This window comes from Myotis myotis, unplaced genomic scaffold, assembly GCF_014108235.1.
Source record: "Myotis myotis isolate mMyoMyo1 unplaced genomic scaffold, mMyoMyo1.p scaffold_m19_p_3, whole genome shotgun sequence".
Taxonomy (NCBI): Eukaryota; Metazoa; Chordata; class Mammalia; order Chiroptera; family Vespertilionidae; genus Myotis; species Myotis myotis.
The window spans coordinates 105,135,469-105,159,250 of NW_023416335.1; the positions used below are offsets into that span (position 1 = coordinate 105,135,469).

General features: G+C 43.2%; 1 protein-coding gene and 1 pseudogene across 19 annotated transcripts in view; one reads left to right on the forward strand and one right to left on the reverse strand.

Annotated features, from left to right (window-relative positions):
* The window catches only part of BCL2L13 (BCL2 like 13), a 231,199-nt gene that overhangs the window by 95,400 nt on the left and 112,017 nt on the right, over positions 1-23,782 (reverse strand). For 14 of the 19 annotated variants that reach the window (XR_004966422.1, XR_004966421.1, XR_004966423.1 and 11 more), the window contains one exon: positions 12,039-12,182. The exons of 1 other annotated variant lie outside the window; for it this stretch is intronic. Coding sequence is in view for 15 of the 18 variants with exons in the window: in XM_036301930.1 (XP_036157823.1) it covers positions 12,039-12,182 (144 nt within the window). In the remaining 3 variants the exon portion in view is untranslated. Of the gene's footprint in view, positions 1-12,032; positions 12,183-13,652; positions 13,761-23,782 lie in introns of those variants that run through there. 4 more of the 19 variants (XM_036301924.1, XM_036301925.1, XM_036301932.1 and 1 more) reach the window with 4 other exon arrangements.
* LOC118652074 lies at positions 14,633-15,068 on the forward strand (annotated as a pseudogene).

Below are 23,782 nucleotides of genomic sequence, written 5' to 3' on the forward strand. Positions count from 1 at the left end.
CCAGGGAATATACATTCTACTCAAATGCTCATAGGACATATTCAAAAATAGACCATATATTGGGTCACAAGCAAAGTATCCCCAAATTCAAGAAGATTGAAATCATAAAAAGCGTCTTCGCAGACCACGATGGCATAATATTAGAAATAAACTACAATAAAAACAACCCAAAATACTCAAACACCTGGAAGCTGAATAGCATGCTATTAAATATTGATTGGGTTACCAATGAAATCAAAGAAGAAATTCGAAACATCTTGGAAACTAATGACAATGAAAACACAACAATCCAAAACCTATGGGACACAATGAAAGCAGTCCTGAGAGGGAAGTTTATAGCTCTACAGGCCTATCTCAAAAAACAAGAAAAAATGGTAGTAAATCATCTAACTCTACAACTCAAAGAATTAGAAAGAGAGCAACAAGAAAACCCGAGAGTGAGCAGAAGGAAGGAGATAATAAAGATTAGAGCAGAAATAAATGACATAGAGACCAAAAAAACAATACAGAAAATCAATGAAACCAAGAGCTGGTTTTTTGAAAGGATAAACAAGATTGACAAACCTCTAGCCAGACTCACCAAGAAGCAAAGAGAGAGGACCCAAATAAACAAAATCAGAAACGATAGAGGCGAAATAACAACAGACCCCACAGAAATACAAATGATTGTTAAAAAATACTATGGACAGCTCTACTCCAACAAACTAGACAACCTGGAGGAAATGGACAAATTCCTAGAAAAATACAACATTCCAAAACTCAATCAGGAAGAATCTAAAAATCTCAACAGGCCAATAACTATGGAAGAAATTGAAGCAGTCATCAAAAAGCTTCCAGCAAACAAAAGCCCAGGACCAGACGGCTTCACAGGGGAGTTTTACCAAACATTCAAGGAAGAACTGAAACCTATCCTCCTCAGACTACTACAAAAAATTCAAGAGGAAGGAACACTTCCAAGCTCATTCTATGAAGCCAGCATCACCCTAATACCAAAACCAGGTAAAGACAACACAATGAAAGAGAATTACAGGCCAATATCCCTCATGAACATAGATGCCAAAATCCTCAACAAAATCTTAGCAAATCGGATCCAGCAGTACATCAGAAAGATCATACACCATGACCAAGTAGGATTTATCCCAGGGATGCAAGGATGGTACAATATCCGCAAATCAATAAACGTGATACATCACATAAACAAATTGAAAGAAAAAAACCACATGGTCATATCAATTGATGCAGAAAAAGCATTTGACAAAATTCAACACCCATTTTTGATAAAAGCTCTCAGCAAGGTGGGAGTAGAAGGATCATACCTCAACATAATAAAAGCCATATATGACAGGCCCACAGCCAACATCATACTCAATGGACAAAAACTAACACCATTCCCCCTAAGAACAGGAACAAGACAGGGATGCCCCCTCTCACCACTCCTGTTCAACATAGTACTGGAAGTGTTAGCCATTGCAATTCGGCAAGAAGAAGAAATAAAAGGCATCCAAATTGGAAAAGAGGAAGTAAAACTGTCCTTATTTGCAGACGACATGATATTATACATACAAAACCCTAGAGACTCCATCAAAAAGCTACTGGACTTAATACATGAATTTGGCAATGTAGCAGGATACAAAATTAACCCCAAGAAATCCGAGGCATTTCTATACACCAATAGTGAACTTTCAGAAAGAGAGATTATAAAAACAATCCCGTTTACCATCGCACCAAAAAAATTAAGCTACCTAGGAATAAACTTAACTAAAGAGGTAAAAGACCTCTACTCAGAAAACTACAGGACGTTGAAAAATGATATAGAGGAAGACATAAACAGATGGAAGAACATACCGTGTTCATGGATTGGTAGAATCAACATCATTAAAATGTCCATACTACCCAAAGCAATCTATAAATTCAATGCACTTCCCATTAAAATACCAATGGCATACTTCAGAGATCTAGAACGAACTCTCCAAAAATTCATCTGGAATAAAAAAAGACCCCGAATAGCTGCAGCAATCCTGAAAAAGAACAAAGTAGGTGGGATCTCAATACCAGATATCAAGATGTATTACAAAGCCACTGTTCTCAAAACTGCCTGGTACTGGCACAAGAATAGGCATATAGATCAATGGAATAGAATAGAGAGCCCAGAAATCGGCCCGAACCAATATGCTCAATTAATATTTGACAAAGGAGGCAAGAACATACAATGGAGCCAAGATAGTCTCTTCAATAAATGGTGTTGGGAAAATTGGACAGATATATGCAAGAAAATGAAACTAGACCACCAACTTACACCATACACAAAAATAAACTCAAAGTGGATAAAGGACTTAAATGTACGACAGGAAACCATAAAAATTCTAGAAGAATCCAAAGGCAACAAAATCTCAGACATATGCCGAAGCAATTTCTTCACTGATACAGCTCCTAGGGCACTTGAAACGAAAGAGAAAATGAACAAATGGGACTACATCAAAATAAAAAGCTTCTGCACAGCAAAAGAAACCATCAACAAAACAACGAGAAAACCCACTGTGTGGGAAAACATATTTGCCAATGTCATATCTGATAAGGGCCTAATCTCCAAAATTTATAGGGAACTCATACAACTTAACAAAAAGAAGATAAACAATCCAATCAAAAAATGGGCAAAGGACCTAAATAGACACTTTTCAAAAGAGGACATTCAGAAAGCCAAGAGACATATGAAAACATGCTCAAAGTCACTAATCATCCGAGAGATGCAAATCAAAACAATGAGGTACCATCTCACACCTGTCAGACTGGCTATCATCAACAAATCAACAAACGACAAGTGCTGGAGAGGATGTGGAGAAAAAGGAACACTTGTGCACTGCTGGTGGGAATGCAGACTGGTGCAGCCACTATGGAAGACAGTATGGAGTTTCCTTAAAAAACTGAAAATGGAACTCCCATTTGACCCTGTGATTCCACTTCTAGGAATATATCCCAAGAAACCAGAAACACCAATCAGAAAGGATATATGCACCCCTATGTTCATAGCAGCACAATTCACCATAGCTAAGATCTGGAAACAGCCTAAGTGCCCATCAGTAGATGAATGGATTAGAAAACTGTGGTACATCTACACGATGGAATACTATGCTGCTCTAAAAAGGAAGGAACTCTTACCATTTGCAACGTCATGGATGGAACTGGAGAGCATTATGCTAAGTGAAATAAGCCAGTCAATGAAGGAAAAATACCACATGATCTCACTCATTCATGGATAATAGAGACCATTATAAACTTTTGAACAATAATAGATACAGAGGCAGAGCTGCCTCAAACAGATTGTCAAACTGCAGCAGGAAGGCCGGGGAGGGTTGCGGGGCAGGAGGTAGGGGGGTAAGAGATCAACTAAAGGACTTGTATGCATGCATATAAGCATAACCAGTGGACATAAGACATTGGGGGATAGGGGAGGCTAGGGGACTGTCTAGGGCGGGGGGATAAAATGGACACATATGTAATACCCTTTGTAATACTTTAAGCAATAAAAATTAAAAAAAAAAAAAAAGAAAAGAAAATATAGTGAGGATTTTTTACAGTGTGGTTTTACCTCAATAATTATAGCAGGAATTGAGAAACCGCAATGTGTTATTTGTTGTGAAGTTCTATCAGCCGAATCTATGAAGCCGAACAAACTAAAACGCCATTTTGATAGCAAGCATCCGAGCTTTACCGGCAAGGATACCAACTATTTTAGAAGCAAAGATGATGGACTCAAGAAAGCCAGACTTGACACTGGTGGCAAGTACCATGAACAACACGTAGCAGCCGTTGAAGCTTCATATTTGGTGGCACTCAGAATTGCCAGAGCTATGAAACCTCACACCATTGCTGAGGATTTACTGTTGCCAGCAGCCAAAAACATTGTTCGAGTTATGATTGGAGACGAATTTGTTACGAAATTGAGTGCAATTTCCTTATCTAACGACACTGTCCGCAGAAGAATAGATGACATGTCTGCTGATATTCTTGATCAGGCAATCCAGGAAATTAAATCTGCTACACTTCCAATATTTAGTATCCAGCTTGATGAATCTACAGACGGTGCAAACTGTTCACAGTTTCTGGTTTACGTGAGGTATATTAATGATGGCGACTTTAAAGATGAGTTTCTTTTTTGCAAACCTCTTGACGTTTCTACTACTGCACGTGATGTTTTTGACACAGTTGGTTCATTTCTGAAAGAGCATAAGATCTCTTGGGAAAAGGTTTGTGGTGTTTGCACAGATGGTGCTCAGCTATGCTAGGATGTCGATCTGGATTTCAATGTTTGGTACTGAATGAGTCACCAAAAGTCATCGGAACTCACTGTATGATTCATCGGCAAATATTAGCAACGAAGAAGCAGCCACAAGAGTTACAAGAAGTGATGAAAAGCATCATAAGTTGTGTCAATTTTGTAAAGGCGAGGACTTAAAAAATCAACTGTTTTTGCAACTATGTAATGAGTTGGATGCACCAAACAATGCTCTGCTATTTCACACTGAAGTGAGATGGTTGTTGAGAGGAAAAATTTTAAAACGTGTTTTTGAGCTTCGTGATGAACTCAAAACGTTTTTTAATCAGAAGCAAGACCGCTGTTCGAAGTACTTTTCGGCGATAAAGGTGAACTGCAGAAAATAGCTTACATGGTTGACATCTTTGCCATCTTGAATGAGTTAAATTTATCACTGCAAGGACCAAATGCAACATGCCTCGATTTGTCTGAAAAGATCCAATCATTCCAAATGAAACTTCAGCTTTGGGAAAAAAAATTGGATGAAAATAAAATTTACATGTTGCCTACCTTATCTGCTTTCTTTGAGGAACATGACATTGAACCAGACAAAAGGATTATGATGACAATTTCTGTGAAAGAACACTTGCACCTGCTTGCAGACGAAATTTCATCGTACTTTCCAAATCTACCTGACACCCCATTTGCACTTGCCAGAAGCCCATTCACAGTCCAAGTTGAAGATGTTCCTGAGACAGCACAAGAGGAGTTCATTGAACTTATTAACAACGATGCAGCGAGAACTGATTTCTCTACAATGCCAGTTACAAAATTCTGGATCAAGTGTTTGTAGTCATATCCTGTTCTGTCTGAGACTGTGTTGTGCCTTTTTCTTCCATTTCCAACAACATATCTTTGTGAAACAGGGTTTTCAAGCTTGTTGGGTATCAAGTCTAAATACAGAAGTAGACTTGTTGTGGAAGATGATCTTCGCTGTGCTTTTGCAAAGACTGCCCTGAGAATTTCTGATCTGCTGAGAAAGAAGCAACCTCAACCTTCACACTGATGTTGGCTTTTTACGCATACTGTCGCAAAATGTAGCAATGTAGTTTACTGTTGTTATATTAAGGCTGTTACCCATGCTACACCATGCTTCAAGACAAAATTTCACTTATTTGTAATTAGAAATAAATATTTCATAATATATAATTACATATTGTTTTTGTGATTAATCACTATGCTTTAATTATGTTCAATTTGTAACAATGAAAATACATCCTGCATATCAGATATTTACATTACGATTCATAACAGTAGCAAAATTACAGTTATGAAGTAGCAACGAAAATAACTTTATGGTTGTGGGTCACCACAACATGAGGAACTAACTCTATTAAAGGGTCGCGGCATTAGGAAGCTTGAGAACCACTGAAATAGACTTACAAATCCAGGAAACACAGAGAATCCCAAACAAAAGAAATCCAAAGAGGACCACACCAAGAAACATCATAATTACAATGCCAAGGGCTAAAGACAAAGAAAGAATATTAAAAGCAACAAGAGAAAAGCAGTTAGTTACCTACAAGGGAGTACCCATAGGACTGTCAGCTGATTTCTCAACAGAAACTAAGCAGGCCATAAGGGAGAGGCAAAAATATTCAAAGTGATGAATAGCAAGGACCTAAAGCAAGGTTACTCTACCCAGCAAAGCTATCATTTAGAATTGAAGGTCAGATAAAGAGCTTCACAGACAAGAAAAAGCTAAAGGAGTTATCACCACCAAACCAGTATTATATGAAATGTTGAAGGTTATTCCTTAAGAAGAGGAAGAAGAGGAAAAGGAAAAAGGTAAAGAATATGAACAACTAGATGGCAAAAAATACATACCTTTCAATAATTGAATCTAAAAATAAACGAATATGGAATAAATAAACAACATAAATTGATGTACAAAAATAGATTCAGAGAGAGGGGAAACCAAGATGGCGGCATAGGTTAACGCCGGAGATCGCTGCCTCAAACAACCACTTCAGAGATATAACCAAAGGACAGAACGGACATCACCCAGAACCACGGGAAGGCTGGCTGAGTGGAAATTCTACAACTAGGAGGAAAGAGAATATCATACCCAGACTCAGAGGAGGCACAGTGCTGAAGTGAAATACTGAGGTGCGGAGTGTGCGCGCGGAGCGGGCTGGCGGCGGAGGGCGCGGTTGTTGTTTTCAATGGGGAGGGAGTTTCAGACTCTGAGCTCCAGATCCGGGCGAGTCTCTGGGGACCGAGACTCAAACGGGAGAAACGGGACTGTCTGGCTTCGGTCGGAACTCGAAGGCAGCTTTCTCTCCGAGGTTTGTAGCCATTGCTGGGGCTCTGAGAGGCAGAGCCCCTGGGGAAGGAGCTGAGAGTCGCCATAACTGCTTGTTCCGCCCGCCCTGTAGATCCCCGGGGACCCGCCCCGCCCAAGCCCTGCGCAGCGCCATTTGCCGGATAGCCTCAGGCAAAGGCTAGATTAGCACTGCCCTAGAGATCCAGCACAGAAGCCCTCCCACTACAGACACAGCAGACTCTCATAGCCAGTTAGCCTGGAGGTCAAATCACCCCGGTATTGCCAACATCAATCAAGGCTTAAAGGCAACAAGACTGCGGACAAAGACCACTAGGGGGTGCACCAAGAAAGCATAAAAAATGCGGAGACAAAGAAACAGGACAAAACTGTCAATGGAGGATATTGAGTTCAGAACCACACTTTTAAGGTCTCTTAAGAACTGTCTAGAAGCTGCCGATAAACTTAGTAAGGCCCTCGAAAAGACTGGTGAGACCGCCGATAAATGTAGTGAGATCCTCAAGAAATCTAATGAGACCCTCGATGTTGTGATAAAGAACCAACTAGAAATTAAGCATACACTGACTGAAATAAAGAATATTATACAGACACCCAACAGCAGACCAGAGGAGCGCAAGAATCAAGTCAAAGATTCGAAATGCGAAGAAGCAAAAAACACCCAACTGGAAAAGCAAAATGAAAAAAGAATCCGAAAATATGAAGATAGTGTAAGGAGCCTCTGGGACAGCTTCAAGCGCACCAACATCAGAATTATAGGGGTGCCAGAGGATGAGAGAGAGCAAGATATTGAAAACCTATTTAAAGAAATAATGACAGAAAACTTCCCCCACCTGGTGAAAGAAATAGACCTACAGGTCCAGGAAGCGCAGAGAACCCCAAACAAAAGGAATCCAAAGAGGACCACACCAAGACACATCATAATTAAAATGCCAAGAGCAAAAGACAAAGAGAGAATCTTAAAAGCAGCAAGAGAAAGAAACCCAGTTACCTACAAGGGAATACCCATACGACTGTCAGCTGATTTCTCAACAGAAACTTTGCAGGCCAGAAGGGAATGGCAAGAAATATTCAAAGTGATGAATACCAAGAACCTACAACCAAGATTACTTTATCCAGCAAAGCTATCATTCAGAACGGAAGGTCAGTTAAAGAGCTTCACAGATAAGGAAAAGCTAAAGGAGTTCATCACCACCAAACCAGTATTATATGAAATGCTGAAAGGTATCCTTTGAGAAGAGGAAGAAGAAAAAAAAAGTTAAAGATACAAATTATGAACAACAAATATGCATCTATCAACAAGTGAATCTAAGAATCAAGTGAATAAATAATCTGGTGATCATAATAGAATCAGGGACATAGAAAGGGAATGGACTGACTATTCTTGGGGGGGAAAGGGGTGTGGGAGATGCGGGAAGAGACTGGACAAAAATCGTGCACCTATGGAAGAGGACAGTGGGTGGGGAGTGAGGGCAGAGGGTGGGGCGGGAGCTGGGAGGAGGGGAGTTATGGGGGGAAAAAAAGAGGAACAAATGTAATAATCTGAACAATAAAGATTTAATTAAAAAAAATAGATTCAGAGACATAGAAGCATCGAACAGATATCAAACCTCAGAGGGGAGGCAGGGAAAGAGAGGGTGGGAAGAGATCAACCAAAGGACTTATATGCATGCATATAAGCATAACCAATGGATAGAGACATTAGGGGGGAAAGGGCATGTGCTGGGGAGTGGAGTGGATGGGGAGAGACGAATGGGTGGAAAAGGAGACATATGTAATACTTTAAACAAAAAAGAATTTAAATTTTTTAAAAAAGAAGAATATTGCAGTCATATCAAGAATCTTCTTAGATCACAATGGAATGAAATTAAAATCAACTACAGTAAAAACATCCCAAAACATTCTAACCCAAGGAGGCTAAATAGCATATTATTAAACAATGAATGAGTTACCAATGAGATCAAAAAAGAAATAAAAAACTTTCTGGAAACAAATGAAAATGAAGATATAACAACCCAAATTTATGGGACAGTTATAGCACTTCTGCGAGGAAGTTCATAGGACTGGTATTGGCACAAAAACAGGCATATCGATAAATTGAACAGAACAGAGACCCTAGAAATTGAACCAAGCAATTACGCTCTATTAAAATTTGACAAAGTAGGCAAGAAAATACAATGGAGTCAAGACAGTCTCTTCAATAAATGGCATTGGAAAATTGGACAGATACAAGTGGAAAACTAAAACTAGACCACCAACTTACAGCATACACAAGAATAAATTCAAAATGGATAAAAGATTTACATGTAAGTCGTGAAACCATAAATATCCTAGAAGAAACCACAGGCAGCAAAATCTCAGACATCTCTTGGAGCAATATGTTTACAGATAAGGGAAACTAAGGAGAAAATAAACAAATGGGACTACATCAAAATAAAAAGCGGGGGGAGAAACCAAGATGGCGGCATAGGTTAACGCCGGAGATTGCTGCCTCGAACAACCACTTCAAAAAACAACTAAAAGACGGAACGGACATCATCCAGAACCACAGGAAGGCTGGCTGAGTGGAAATTCTACAACTAGGAGGAAAGAGAATATCATACCCACACTCAGAGGAGGCACAGTGCTGAAGTGAAATACTCAGGTGCAGAGTGCGCACGTGGAGCGGGCTGGCGGCGGAGGGCGCGGTTGTTGTTTTCAATCAGGAGGGAGTTTCAGACTCTGAGCTCCAGATCCGGGCGAGTCTCTAGGGATCCAGACTCAAATGGGAGAAGCGGGACTGTCTGGCTTCGGTCAGAACTCGAAGGCAGCTTTCTCTCCGAGGTTTGCAGCGGTTGCTGGGACTCTGTGACGCAGAGCCCCTAGGGACGGAACTGAGAGCAGCCATAACTGCTAGCTCCGGCCCACCCTGTAGATCCCCGGGGTCCGGCCCCGCCCAAGCCCTGAGCAGAACCATTTGCCGGATAGCCTCAGGCAAAGGCTAGATTAGCACCGCCCTAGAGATCCAGCACAGAAGCTCTCCCACTGCAGACACAGCGGACTCTCATAGCCAGTTAGCCTGGAGGTCAAATCACCCCCAGTACTGCCGACAACAATCAAGGCTTAACTACAACAAAACTGCGCATAAAGACCACTAGGGGGTGCACCAAGAAAGCATAAAAAATGCAGAGACAAAGAAACAGGACAAAACTGTCAATGGAGGATATTGAGTTCAGAACCACACTTTTAAGGTCTCTTAAGAACTGTCTAGAAGCCATCGATAAATGTAGTGAGATCCTCAAGAAATCTAATGAGACCCTCGATGTTATGATAAAGAACCAACTAGAAATTAAGCATACACGGACTGAAATAACGAATACTATACAGACTCCCAACAGCAGACCAGAGGAGCGCAAGAATCAAGGCAAAGATTTGAAATGCGAAGAAGCAAAAAACACCCAACCAGAAAAGCAAAATGAAAAAAAAATCCGAAAATACGAAGATAGTGTAAGGAGCCTCTGGGACAGCTTCAAGCGTACCAACATCAGAATTATAGGGGTGCCAGAAGATGAGAAAGAGCAAGATATTGAAAACCTATTTGAAGAAATAATGACAGAAAACTTCCCCCACCTGGTCAAAGAAATAGACTTACAAGTCCAGGAAGCGCAGAGAACCCCAAACAAAAGGAATCCAAAGAGGACCACACCAAGACACATCATAATTAAAATGCCAAGAGCAAAAGACAAAGAGAGAATCTTAAAGCAGCAAGAGAAAGAAACTCAGTTACCTACAAGGGAGTACCCATACGACTGTCAGCTGATTTCTCAACAGAAACTTTGCAGGCCAGAAGGGAATGGCAAGAAATATTCAAAGTGATGAATACCAAGAACCTACAACCAAGATTACTTTATCCAGCAAAGCTATCATTCAGAACTGAAGGTCAGATAAAGAGCTTCACAGATAAGGAAAAGCTAAAGGAGTTCATCACCACCAAACCAGTATTATATGAAATGCTGAAAGGTATCCTTTAAGAAGAGGAAGAAGAAGAAAAAGGTAAAGATACAAATTATGAACAACAAATATGCATCTATCAACAAGTGAATCTAAGAATCAAGTGAATAAATAATCTGATGAACAGAATGAACTGGTGATCATAATAGAATCAGGGACATAGAAAGGGAATGGACTTACTATTCTTGGGGGGGAAAGGGGTGTGGGAGATGCGGGAAGAGACTGGACAAATATCCTGCACCTATGGATGAGGACAGTGGGTGGGGAGTGAGGGCGGAGGGTGGGGCGGGAACTGGGAGGAGGGGAGTTATGGGGGGAAAAAAGAGGAACAAATGTAATAATCTGAACAATAAAGATTTAATTTAAAAAAAATCCCATAAAAAAAAAAGAGGGGGAATGAAAAAAAAATAAAAATAAAAAAAAAATAAAAAGCTTCTGCACAGCAAAAGAAACCATCAACAAAATGAAAAGGGAGCCCACTGTATGGGAGAACATATTTGGCAATGTCACAACTGATAAAGGGTTAATATCCAAAATATATAAGGAACTCATACAATTTAACAAAAGAAAGATAATCCAATTAAAAAATGGCAAAGGACCTAAATAGACACTTCTCCAAAGTGGACACACAGAAGGCCAAGAAACATGACAAAATGCTCAAAGTCACTGATCATCAGAGAGATGCAAATTAAAATGACAACAAGGTGTCACCTCACAACTGTCAGAAAGGCTATCATCAACAAATCAACAAATGACAAGTGCTGGCAACAAAGTGGAGAAAAGGGAACCCTAGTACACTGCTGGTGGGAATGCAGAATTGTGTAGCCATTATGGAAAACAGTATGGAGTTTCCTCAAAAATTAAATATGGAACTACCATTTGACCCAGTGATCCCACCTCTGGAAATATATCCTAAGAAACCTGAAACACCAATCAGAAGGAATATAGCAGCACAATTTATAATAGCTAAGATCTGGAAACAGCCCAAGTGCCCATCAGTAGATGCGTGGATAAAAAACCTGTGGTACCTTTATACCATGGAATACTGTGTATCAGTAAAAAAGAAGGATCTCTTACCCTTTGAGACAGCATGGAGGGACCTGAAGAGTATTGTACTTAGTGAAATAAGCCAGTCAGAGAAAGGTAAGTATCACATAACTCACTCATATGTGGAGTCTAATCAACAAAATAAACTGATGAACTGAGTGGATCCAGAGACATGGAAGCATGGAACAGATTGTAGAATCTCAGAAGGAAGGTAGGGGAGGGTGGGTAGGTGGGAAGTAATCAACCAAAGAACTTATATGCATATATGCATAACTCATGTACACAGACAATAGGGTGGTGAAGGTCTGGGGCGGGAGGCGGGGGCATGCTAGAAGGGGTGAATGAGGGAAAAACGGGACATATGTAACACTTTCAATAATGATTTAAAAAAAAAAATAGAGCTCATACCCAGCCACCTTGCTGGATGATGTACTCTGCTGCATAGTCTTCCAGATATGTCACACCAAACTGCAGCAATGTACTCAAAGGCTCTTGACCACGCCTTGTCAACTCCAAAAGCATTTGTTGTAGCAAAACCAGAGGCACCAAAATCTTCAATGTAAAGATGAGAGAATAAAAACACAAAGTTAAATACTTACAATTTATTTTATTAGTTCAAGTACTAGAAACTCATACTCAGATGCATCATTATGAAATTTCATTCTTATTACAATAAGGGAAATAAATCATTGATCCCTACTAGAATTTTTGTGAATAATGCATATAGGTTTTATACCTTATAGCAGGGATTTTCAACAGTATGCACAGTGGTATAAAGCAGAATTTTTAAAACATGAAATATCTGACTATTTAGTCAGAGGCACTCACCTCTTTTCCCTTAGATTGTCAAATGAAAAAATGACAATAGCCAACACAACAATATTTGTCTGGGGTGAATGAATCAAAATTATACCTATTTTTTTTTTGTCAGATCAGCAAAAAAATGTATTGTTGGTGTGCCACAGAATTTTAGTAATTAATTTATGTGGGCATGAGATTAAAAAGGTTGAAAATTACTGACTTGGGGTTTTAGAAGTAATTATATGAAAATAAGTGGGCCTGTGTGTGTGTGTGTGTGTGTGTGTGGCAACATATGGACAGAAAAATCATTGAAGCATTATTTATAAATAGCATAAGGCTTGGGACTGGTTAAATATATTAGATTGTTTACTGTCCAATCACCAAGATTTACTTTCAGAGAAATAAGCAAGATACAGGAGATTGTGTAAAATAATAGTACCTTCGTTTCTAAATGAATCAGAGAGCTTGAGAAACAGAGCAGGACAGATGGAAGACAGATTTAGTGATCTTAAAAATAGAAATCTAGAAATTACTCAGGTGAAAGGAGAGAACTGATAGGTTTAAGAAAATGAAATAACTCGCTGAGAACTCCTGACTCCATTAGAAAGAGCAATATAACAATAATGCGTATGAGAAGGAGAATGAAAAAGAGAGCCAAAATCAACCAAATAATCGATGAGAACTTCCCAAACTGGAAAAAGCTGGAACCTCAAATCTGAGAAACTAACAGAATACCTAATTATCTCAATCCAAAAAAAGCCTTCTCCAAGGCACAGGATATTAAAGATGTCAAAAATTAATGATAAAGAAAGAATCCTCAAGGCAGCCAGGATAAAGAAGATAGTAACCTATAAAGAAAAACCCATTTGCCCGGCCAGTGTGGCTCAGCGGTTGAGCATCAGTTCAGGAACCAAGAGGTCCCTGGTTCGAATCCTGGTCAGGGCACATGGACAGATTGTGGGCTTGATCCCCAGTGGGGGGAGGGGGGGGCATGCATAAGGCAGCCGATTGATGATGCCCATTATGTTTCTCTCTCTTTTTCCCTGTCCCTCTCCCTCTCTCTAAAAAACAAAAACATACTTTAAACAAAGAGAACCCCATTAGATTATCATCAGATTTTTCAGGAGAAACCCTACAAGCAATGAGAGAGGGGAATCAAATATTCAAATTATTGAAAGAGATAAATCATCAGCCAAGGATAATACATCCAGAAAATTTAACCTTTAGATGTTAAGGAGAAATAAAGGCTTTTCCAGACATACAGAAGCTGAGGAAATTTATCCACACAAGACCTGCATTACAAGAAATGTTGAAAGGAGCTCTTCTACCTAAAACAAAAACAAAAAAGAACACAAAACTGTAAGATAAACAAATGGACAGAAGCAGGAATTTGCAACTCTATTTCAGAAGAGGATACAAAATTCTTAATTATAACATACAGGTTAAGGGAGGAAAGTATTTAAAAAGAACTGGTGGGCCTGCTGGTGTGGCTCAATGGTTTGTGGAGGGTCAACCCATTAACCAGGAGATCATGGTTTGATTCCTGGTTACAGCATATGCCCAGGTTGTAGTTTTGATCCCCAGTAGGGGGTGTGCAGGAGTCAGCCAATCAATGAGTCTCATCATTGATGTTTCCATCCCCCCTGCTCCCTTCCTCTCCTGAAATCAATAAAAACATATTTTTAAAGAATGTTTTGGGTTTTTTAAAAATATATTTTATTGATTTTTTTTTTTACAGAGAGGACGGGAGACAGATAGAGAGTTAGAAACATTGATGAGAGAAAAACATCGATCAGCTGCCTCCTGCACATCTCCTACTGGGGATGTGCCCACAACCAAGGTACATGCCCTTGACTGGAATCGAACCTGGGACCTTTCAGTCCACAGGCCGACGCTCTATCCACTAAGCCAAACCGGTTTCAGCTAAAGAATGTTTTAATTGGTGGGGTAGGTAAATGTTGTACTTGCCTCCTTCCATGACCACATCCAAAAAAACCCAACTAGATTATAATAAACAACCATCCCTGAGAAGCATCTGAAAAATAGATAAAAAGAACTCCTATAACTAAGGATATAAAGAAGAACCCACATCAATACAGGTGGGAGGGGAGAACACATGAAATGGATTGGTTCCATACTCATGTGTGGCAGTCAAGAATTGGGAAGACTGTTCCCCTGGCTGGCAGCACCGAGGCTGCACAATGCCCAGAGTTACTGTAAAAGACATGAACCAGCAGGAGTTCGTTAAGAGCTCTGGCAGCCTTCCTCAAAAAGTCCGGGAAGCTGAAAGTCCCTGAATGGGTGGACACTGTCAAACTGGCCAAGCATAAAGACCTTGCTCCCTACAACGACAATTGGTTCTATACACGAGCTGCTTCCATAGCGCAGCACCTGTACCTTGGGGAAGGAGCTGGGTTGGCTCCATGACCAAGATCTATGGAGGATGACAGAGAAATGATGTCATGCCCAGCCACTTTAGCAGAGGCTCTAAGTGTGTGGACCGCAGGGTCCTCCAAGTCCTGGAGGGGCTGAAAATGGTGAAAAGGGATCAGGACGGGGGCCGCAAATTGACACCTCAGAGACAGAGATCTGAACAGAATCGCGGGGCAGGTGGCAGCTGCCAACAAGAAGTATTAGAACAAATGCCGGGTTAATAAATTGCCTCATTCGTTAAAAAAAAAAAAAAAAAAAAAAAAAAAAAGGAAGGATATTTTGGCATCCTCCCATATCTGGCTGTAAAAACCAACACAGATTGTGGCCGAAGAAAGAGGACTGCTGGAGATTCAGGCATTACTCTAAAAGATTCTACACACACACTCACTTGTTCACAAATACTTGCACTAAGCTCCAGAGAAAGGACGGGAGCTCAAATCTCCAAGGACATATGGGGATGAACTAAATTGTCTGACTTCTGGGTGAGGCCTGGAAGGAGAGAAGCGCTGGCAAGGGCCATTGTTTCATTGTTGAGCTCTCCTCCCACCCAGTGGGCAGCCAGGCACCATTGTTCCTTTGTTGAACCTTCTTCCCCCTATACAGCCGGTGCAATCCAGTGCCAAATCTGACACTCCATGAAACTGTCTAACACCACTCCTCCATCCTGCTGACTCCTTGAGACCCCCTCTCCACCCAACTCACACACAAGGCTGAATCTCTTTCAATAGCTGTTCTTCACAAGGAGCCTGCCTCAACCCATGCTACATGTGGACTTTCCAAAAATCTCTCAAAAGTCCACAATCCTCAAAAAAATAGAGGATGGCCTCAGCATGCCCTGTACCTCTTGCTAAGTGGTCCCAAGCCCAACACTAGTGGCAGCTGGCCTAGGTTTTCAGTATAGCCTCTCCCAAGTGCCTCCAAGGCCAGCACAGGCAGCTATCAACTGCAGCTCACTTTGTAGCTCCTATTAGGTGGCCTGGAGCCAGGCACAGGCAGTAGCTCAGATGGTCCTCCACCAGAGCCCCACCCAGGAGACCCCAGAGCCAATACACCCACTGGCTGGATTCAGACCACACCAGAGCACCACCCAATGAGCTCCACAAATGGCACACCCAAAGGGTGGAATCAACAGGCATCAGAGCCCTGCTAAAGCTAATCTCCCTCTGTAAGGTCAGCACCTGGATAAGAGCCCATCCTCTGTAGTCATGGACAGTCCTCAAAGGAGTCTCTAATACTGGGCCCCACAGGATACCTACTATGTAATAATAAGACTGAAAGATGTAGCAGATCTATCTTATATAAAGAAACAAACACAGGAAAGCAAGTAAAAAGAGGAAACAAAGAAACATGTTTCTCTCTCTCTCTGCCTCTCCCCCTCCCTTCCATTCTCTAAAAATGAATGGGAAAATATCCTTGGGTAAAGATTAACAACAACAACAAAAACAAAAACAATCTCATAGACATAGAGAACAAACTAAGGTTGCCAGATAGGAGTGGGGTTAGGAAGCTGAGTAAAAAGGGGGAAGGGATTAAGTACAAACTGACAGTTACAAATTTTCATAAAGATGGAAAGTACAGAATAGAGAATATAGTCAATAGTATTATAATACCTATGTATGATTCAGGTAGCTACTACTAGAGTTATCAGGGGGATCACTTCATAAGTTACACAAATGTCTAACCCTCTGTGCTCTCCACCTGTAACTATAAAATATTAAATGTCAACTGCAATTTAAAAATTAAAAATATATATTTCAAAAGACAGTAACTTCTGAAATTTGGAAATGAACATAAAAAAGGTATATGACAAAAACAAATGGGAGTGGAAAAGGTAATGAACATACACTGGTGAATAAAGATAAGACACAATTAGAAGAAACAAGACTATTGTATGCATGAATCTCCTTTTACATAAATCTAATGGTCACCACAAAATAAAAATCCAGAATTGAGGCATGTAGCACAAAGAATAAGGAAATGGAGAAAAATCATAGGAACAACCAAACTAAAAGAGCAGGGAGGAAAAAAGGAAAAATAAACAGTGGAAACACAGAGCAACCTGAAAACTAAAGGTAAAATAGATGTAAATCCTAAATATAAATGGACTGAATTAACCAATCAAAAGGCAAAGATTAGCAGGATGGGTTACAAAATATCACCCAGCTATATGTTGCCTTCAGGAGACTCACCTCAGCTATAAAAACAGACTCAAAGCAAAGGAGTGGAAGACAATACTCTAAACAAATGGAATCCAGAGAAAAGTTGGTATAGCCATACTTATATCAGAAAAACAGATTTCAAGAGACAAAAATGTACATAAAGGGGGCCAATTCATCAAGAATACATAGCACTTAATAAATGCCCCCAACTTGTGAGTACCAAAATATATATGTAATTACTAATAGACCTAAAGGGAGAAGCTAAAACAACAACAACAACAACAACACAATTATATTAGGGGACCTGAATACCCCACTGACAGCAATCCTGTATAATAAAGATGTAATATGCAAATGGTCATTATGCCGTGAAACATAACAACCGACCACGTAACAACTGGATCACGGATCAGCAGGAGGGTGGGGCAGCGAGCTACAAGCGGGTGGCAGAGAGTTACAGGCAGGAGGGCGGCAACGAGCTATGAGAGGGGGCGGTGTGGGGAGGGAGGAAGGACAGGGGGGAGCCACAGGAGGGCGGGGCAGCAGGTGGAGAGCTACTGAAGGGAGGCAGCGAGCTACTGGCGCAGGGCTACTAGTGAATAAATAATTGATTCATGCGCAGGGCTACTAGTGAATAAATAATTGACATAGAAAATCAGTAAGAAAATATTGGACTTAATGACACATTAGACCAGTGGTTCTCAACCTTCCTAATGCCTCGACCCTTTAATACAGTTCTTCATGTTGTAGTGACCCCCAATTTCATTGTTACAAATTGAACATAATTAATGCATAGTGATTAATCACAAAAACAGTATGTAATTATATATGTGTTTTCCGATGGTCTTATGTGACCCCTGTGAAAGGGTCATTCGACCCCCAAAGGGGTCGCGACCCACAGGTTGAGAACCGCTGCATTAGACCAAATAGACATAGTTGATATTTACAGAGCTTTCCAACCCAAGATAACAGAATATATATTCTTCTCAAGTGCACTTGGAACCAAAACTAGTCTCAAAACATTTAAGACTGAAATAATACCAAGCATATTCTTCAACCACAACAATAATAAATTGCAAGTTAACTACAAGAAAAAAACCTGTAAAAACCACAAATATGTGGAGATTAAACAATATGCTACTGAATAACTATTGGGACAATTAAATACTACTCAGCCATACAAAAGGATGAAATGCTGCTGTTTGCAACAACATGTGTGAAAGAGTATCATGTTAAGCGAAATAATTCAGATGGAAAAGAACAAGAATCATATATTTTCACTCATATCCTAATACATAAAAACCCAGGGTCCGTAACATATAAAATGACCGAAGACTCGACCAACCAGAAGTCAGTGCTGGGTTGCGGTAACCTAGCACTGACTGCCGCCGCTGCAGGTGCCCCGACCCAGCACTGACTGTGGAGGGGGCTGCGGATCAGGCCAGGAGAGAGGCCTGGCGAGAGAAGCAGGGTCTGATCTGTAGTCTCCATGGCAGCTGTTGTTCAGCACTTGCCTCTCTCTTTCGCTCTGGGCCGGGCCAGCAGCCACGCCTCTCTTTCTCTTGGGCCTCCGCTGGGACTGCTGATAAGCACCGCCTCTCTGATCAGGCCCAGAGATAGGCCCAGAGATGCTGACTGCCATAGAAACTGACCAATCAGAACCAAATCTAGGTGAAGTGTAAGTAGCTAATGGCTGCCTAGGAGGCAGAGCTTTTGACGCCAACTGGCATAGAAACCGACCAATCAGAACCAAATATGGGTGAAGTGTGAGAAGCCAATGGCTGCCTAGGAGGCGGAGCTTTTGACACTGACTGGCATAGAAACCGACCAATCAAAACCTAATCTGGGTGAAGTGCAAAGGCAGAACCTAAGGTGGGGGCTGAGGAGGGCTTTTAAGCGAAACAGCTGTTTGGTGTAAGGTGTAAGAAAGCGGTTCAACTTTTTAATGACAGGTTTGGCAGTATAGTGCATATGGCTGGCTATCAGTCCAGATAGATGGATTATGTGTTTTTGTCTGCCAAGACCATCTCCTACTGATGAAAAAGGCTCCCCCCACGCCCCTGCCATTTAAGAAATTCTATCCTATATAATCAATCTATTCTATTATAAGGGTAATATGCTAATTAGACCAGGTCGACCGGCCATCTTCTGGACATCTGACTTCCTTCTGGACAAAGCCATGGTGGTGGGAGCTGAGGCAGAGGCTGTTAGGGGTGATCAGGCTGGCAGGGGAGGGCAGTTGGGGGCAACCAGGCTGACATGGGAGGGCAGTTGGGGCAATCAGGCCGGCAGGGGAGAGCAGTTTGGGGGCGAGATCAGGCCGGCAGGGGAGGGCAGTTGGGGACGAGATCAGGCCGGCAGGGGTGGGCAGTTGGGGGTGAGATCAGGCTGGCAGGGGAGGGAAGTTGTGGGCAACCAGGCCAGCAGGAGAGAGCAGTTAAGGGGCAAGATCAGGCCGGCAGGGGAGGGCAGTTGGGGGCAAGATCAGACTGGCAAGGGAGGGCAGTTAGGGGCAATCAGGCAAGTAGGCAGAGAGGTTGGGGTGGTCAGGCAGGCAGGCAGGTGAGCGGTTAGGAGCCAGTGGTCCCAGAATGCGAGAGGTATGTCCGACCGCCATTTTAGACCCGATCCCACCAAGGGGTCCCTGATGGGAGAGGGTGCAGGCTGGGCTAAGGGAACCCCTGCCCCCATGCATAAATTTCATGCACCAGGCCACTAGTGTGGGATATAAAGCAGAAACCTATACACAAACAAACAAAACGAATTCATAGACATTATGGTGGTTACCAAAGAAAAAGGGGAATGTAGGGAGAATAAAGAGGATAAGGAGCATCAACTATATAATGGGGCCCTAGCTGGGTAGCTCAGTTGTTTACGGGGTTGTCCCATATATCAAGGTTGGGGGCTCGATCCCTGGTCAGGACACATACACTAATCAACCAATGAATGCACAAATAAGTGGAACAAATCAATGTCTCTATCTCTCTCCCTTCCCCTATCTCTAAAACAACTCAATTAAAAAATAAAAGAAACAACCAAAAAATCCACGAATAAGTGAAACAACAAATTGATGTTTCTCTCTCTTTCCCTTCCTCTCTCTAAAAATCCTATATAATAAAGAGCTAATATGCAAATTGACTGTCACACCCTTGCACAAAGATGGCTGGCAGGGTAGGGCAGTTAGGGGCCACCAGGCCAGCAGGGTAGGGCAGTTGGGGGTGACCAGGCAAGCAGGGGAGAGCAGTTGGGGGCAATTGGGCTGGCAGGAGATGGCAGATGGGGGTGACTGGGCCTGCAAGGGAGGGCAGTTGGGGGGAAACAGGCCTGCAGTGGAGGGAGTTAGGGGCGACCAGACTGGCAGAAGAGGGCAGTTGGGGGGGACCAGGCCGGCAGAGGAGGGCAGTTAGGGGCAAATGGACCAGCAGGGCAGGGCAGTTAGGGGCAACCAGTCCAGCAGGGGAGGGCAGTTGGGGGCGATCGTGCCAGCAGGGGACGGCAGTTGGGGGTGATCAGGATGGCAGGGAGCAGTTAGTTGTCAATCTGGCTGGCAGGGGAGTGGTTAGGGAGTGATCAGGCTGGCAGGCAGAAGCAGTTAGGAGCAATGAGGCAAGCAGGCATGCAAGCAGTTGGGAGCCAGCAGTCCCAGATTGTAAGAAGGATGTCCAACTGACAACCCCTGTGGGATCGGGCCTAAACCGGCAGTTGGACATCCCCTGAGGTATCCCAGATTGGAGAGGGTACAGGTTGGGCCGAGGGACACCTCCCAGCCCCCCGCAGTGCATGAATTTCATGCACCGGGCCTCTAGTCCAGTGATGGCCAACCTATGACACACGTGTTAGAGGTGACATGCGAACTCATTTTTGGGGTTGATTTTTCTTTGTTAAATGGCATTTAAATATATAAAATAAATATCAAAAATATAAATCTTTGTTTTACTATAGTTGCAAATATCAAAAAATTTCTGTATGTGACACGGCACCAGAGTTAAGTTAGGGTTTTTCAAAATGCTGACACGCCAAGCTCAAAAGGTTCACCATCACTGCTCTAGTCAATAAATAAAATTCTAAAAAACAATATATATACTAGGGGCCCGGTGCACAAAATTCATGCACTGGGGAAGGGGTTTCCCTCAGCCCAGCCTGCCCCCTCTCACAGACTGGGAGCAGGTCTAAGCCACAGTCTGGCCTCCTTCTGGGGGAGATGACCGAGCTGATCAGGGCCCTGCCAGCCACCGCAGCCGCCAAGGTGTTTTCATCAACACAGACTCCAGTACCTTCACCATGAAAAAATGACAACTTTCTTTAGGCATTTTCAAGATATGTCTTTCATAGGATATAACATTTCTTTTTTTCTTTCTTTTTTTATCCTCACCTGAGGATATGTTTCCATTGATTTTTTAGTGAGTGTGGAAGAGAGGGGGAGAGACAGAGAGAAACATCAATGGGAGGGACACTTTGATTGGTTGCCCCCTGCATGAGCTCTGACCTGGGCCCCAGCCAGGGAGGAGCCTGCAACTTAGGTACATGCCCTTGATCATAATCGAACCCAGACCCTGCGGTCAGCAGCCTGAGGCTCTATCTACTGAGCCAAACTGGTTAGGGTATGACATTTCTTAGCCCCTCCAGCAGCGGACCTTGGTTTTTTCCTCCAGGAGTGAGGTGGAAAAACCCTAGATCACCTTCTTGGATTCATATAACCTAAGTTACCAAGAACACTGCAAGTGGCAGAATACAGGGAGCTTAGCCAATGAGCGGTCAGAAAAGGTGTTTACGCTCGAACTGCTTTGGCTCAGTGGATAGAGCGTCGGCCTGCAGACTGAAGGGTCCCACGTTTGATTCCTGTTAAGGGCATGTACCTTGGTTGGGGGCACATCCCCAATGGGTAGTGTGCAGGAGGCAGCTGATCGATGTTTCTCTCTCATGAATGTTTCTGACTGTATATCCCTCTCCCCTCTTTGTAAAAAATCAATAAAATATATTTTTTTAAAAAGAGAAGGTGTTTTTCTCTGTAGCTCATGCGCAGAGGACACCCTGCATTGTGTCCACTGGGCTAAGGGCGTGTCCCTGCCACAGGGGGGCACACCCCCAAGGCCGGCAGCCAGCCCTGCGTTGTGGGCATTGGGCTTGTGGGAGTGTGAAGGCTCCGGTCCACGCACAGCAGCTGCCTCCACCAGGGGCATGCCCCCCAGGCCAGCAGCCCTGCATTGTGGGCATTGGGCTGGGGGGCGTGGACCCAGGGCGCCGGTGGACGCACAAGCAGCCACAGGGTGGGAACATCTGCTTGGCACCTGTGCCCATAGGCCTGGAGTGGTTAGAGGCGTTCTGGGCCATCAGCCACTCAGAGGATGTTCCCAGGACCCAGTACACTTTGGTGCCTGTGTATGCAAATTAACCGGCCATATTTCTCAGGTTAATCTGCATACTCACTCCTGATTGGCTGGTGAGTGTAGCAGAGGGACAGTCAATTTACATGCTTCTCTTTTATTATATAGAATATATATATATATATATATATAAATATATATATATATATATATGATAATGACAGGAGACTACACTTTGAGTAGTGAGCACACAATACTATCTAATAAAAGAGAAACATGGTAATTAGCTGGACCTCCGCTACCCTTCCCATTGGCTAATCGGGGCAATATGCAAATTAACTGCCAGCCAGGATGGCGGCCGGCAGCCAGGCAGCGTGAAGCAAACATGAAGCTTGCTTGCTTCAGTGACGGAGGACTCCAACGTTCCCCGCCTGCCGCTGCCGGCCTCTGAGTTTGCAGTTTGAAATATTGTTACAAATATCGAAGCTAAACAAAACCCCAGAAACCTGCTTTCAGCCAGCCGGGATCTCAGAGCTGGAGTTGAAACAGTGTTTCGATTATAGAACACAAACAAACCAGATACCTGCTTTCAGCAGCCGAGGCCTAAGAGCTGGAGCCAAGCCTCAGAGCTAAAGCTGGCCCAGAATAAAAAGAAAAAGAACAAAAGGAGCGGTTGGGAGCTTCAGTCACCCGACAGCCTGAAAACAGCCCTCAGCCCCTCACCCAGACTGGCCAGACACCCCAGTGGGGACCCCCACCCTGAAGGGGGTGTGACCAGCTGCAAACAGCCATCACCCCCTCACCCACGCTGGCCAGGCACCCCAGTGGGGACCCCCACCCTGATCCAGGACACCCTTCAGGGCAAACCAGCCAGCCCCCACCCGTACACCAGGCCTCTATCCTACATAGTAAAAGGGTAATATGCCTCCCAGCACCGGGATCAGCGTGACAGGGGGCAACGCCCAAACCCCCTGATCGCCCTGAGGCTCTGTGTGTGACCGGGGGCGGGGCCACAACCTCCCTATCCACCTTGCTCTGTTCGTGACTGGGGAAGGCACCCCAACCCCCTGATTGTCCCTGCTCTGTGCCTGATAAGGGGGAGCTCCCCAACCCCCTGATCGCCTTGCAGCTCTGTGTGTGACAGGGTGCAGCGCCCCAGCCCCCTGATCCGCCCTGCTCTGTGACAGGGTGCGGTGCCCCAACCCTCCCCCCCCCCAACGGGCCCTACTCTGTGACGGGGTAGAGCCATAACCTCCCCATCGGCCCTGCCCTGAGTGAGACAGGGTGCGTCGCCCCAACCCCCTGATCCGCCCTGCTCTGTGTGTGACAGGGGGCGGTGCCCCAACTCCCCTATTGGCCCTACTCTGTGAGTGACAGAGGGGAGCTCCTCCACACCCTGATTGACCCTGCTCTGTGCGTGATAGGGTACGGAGCC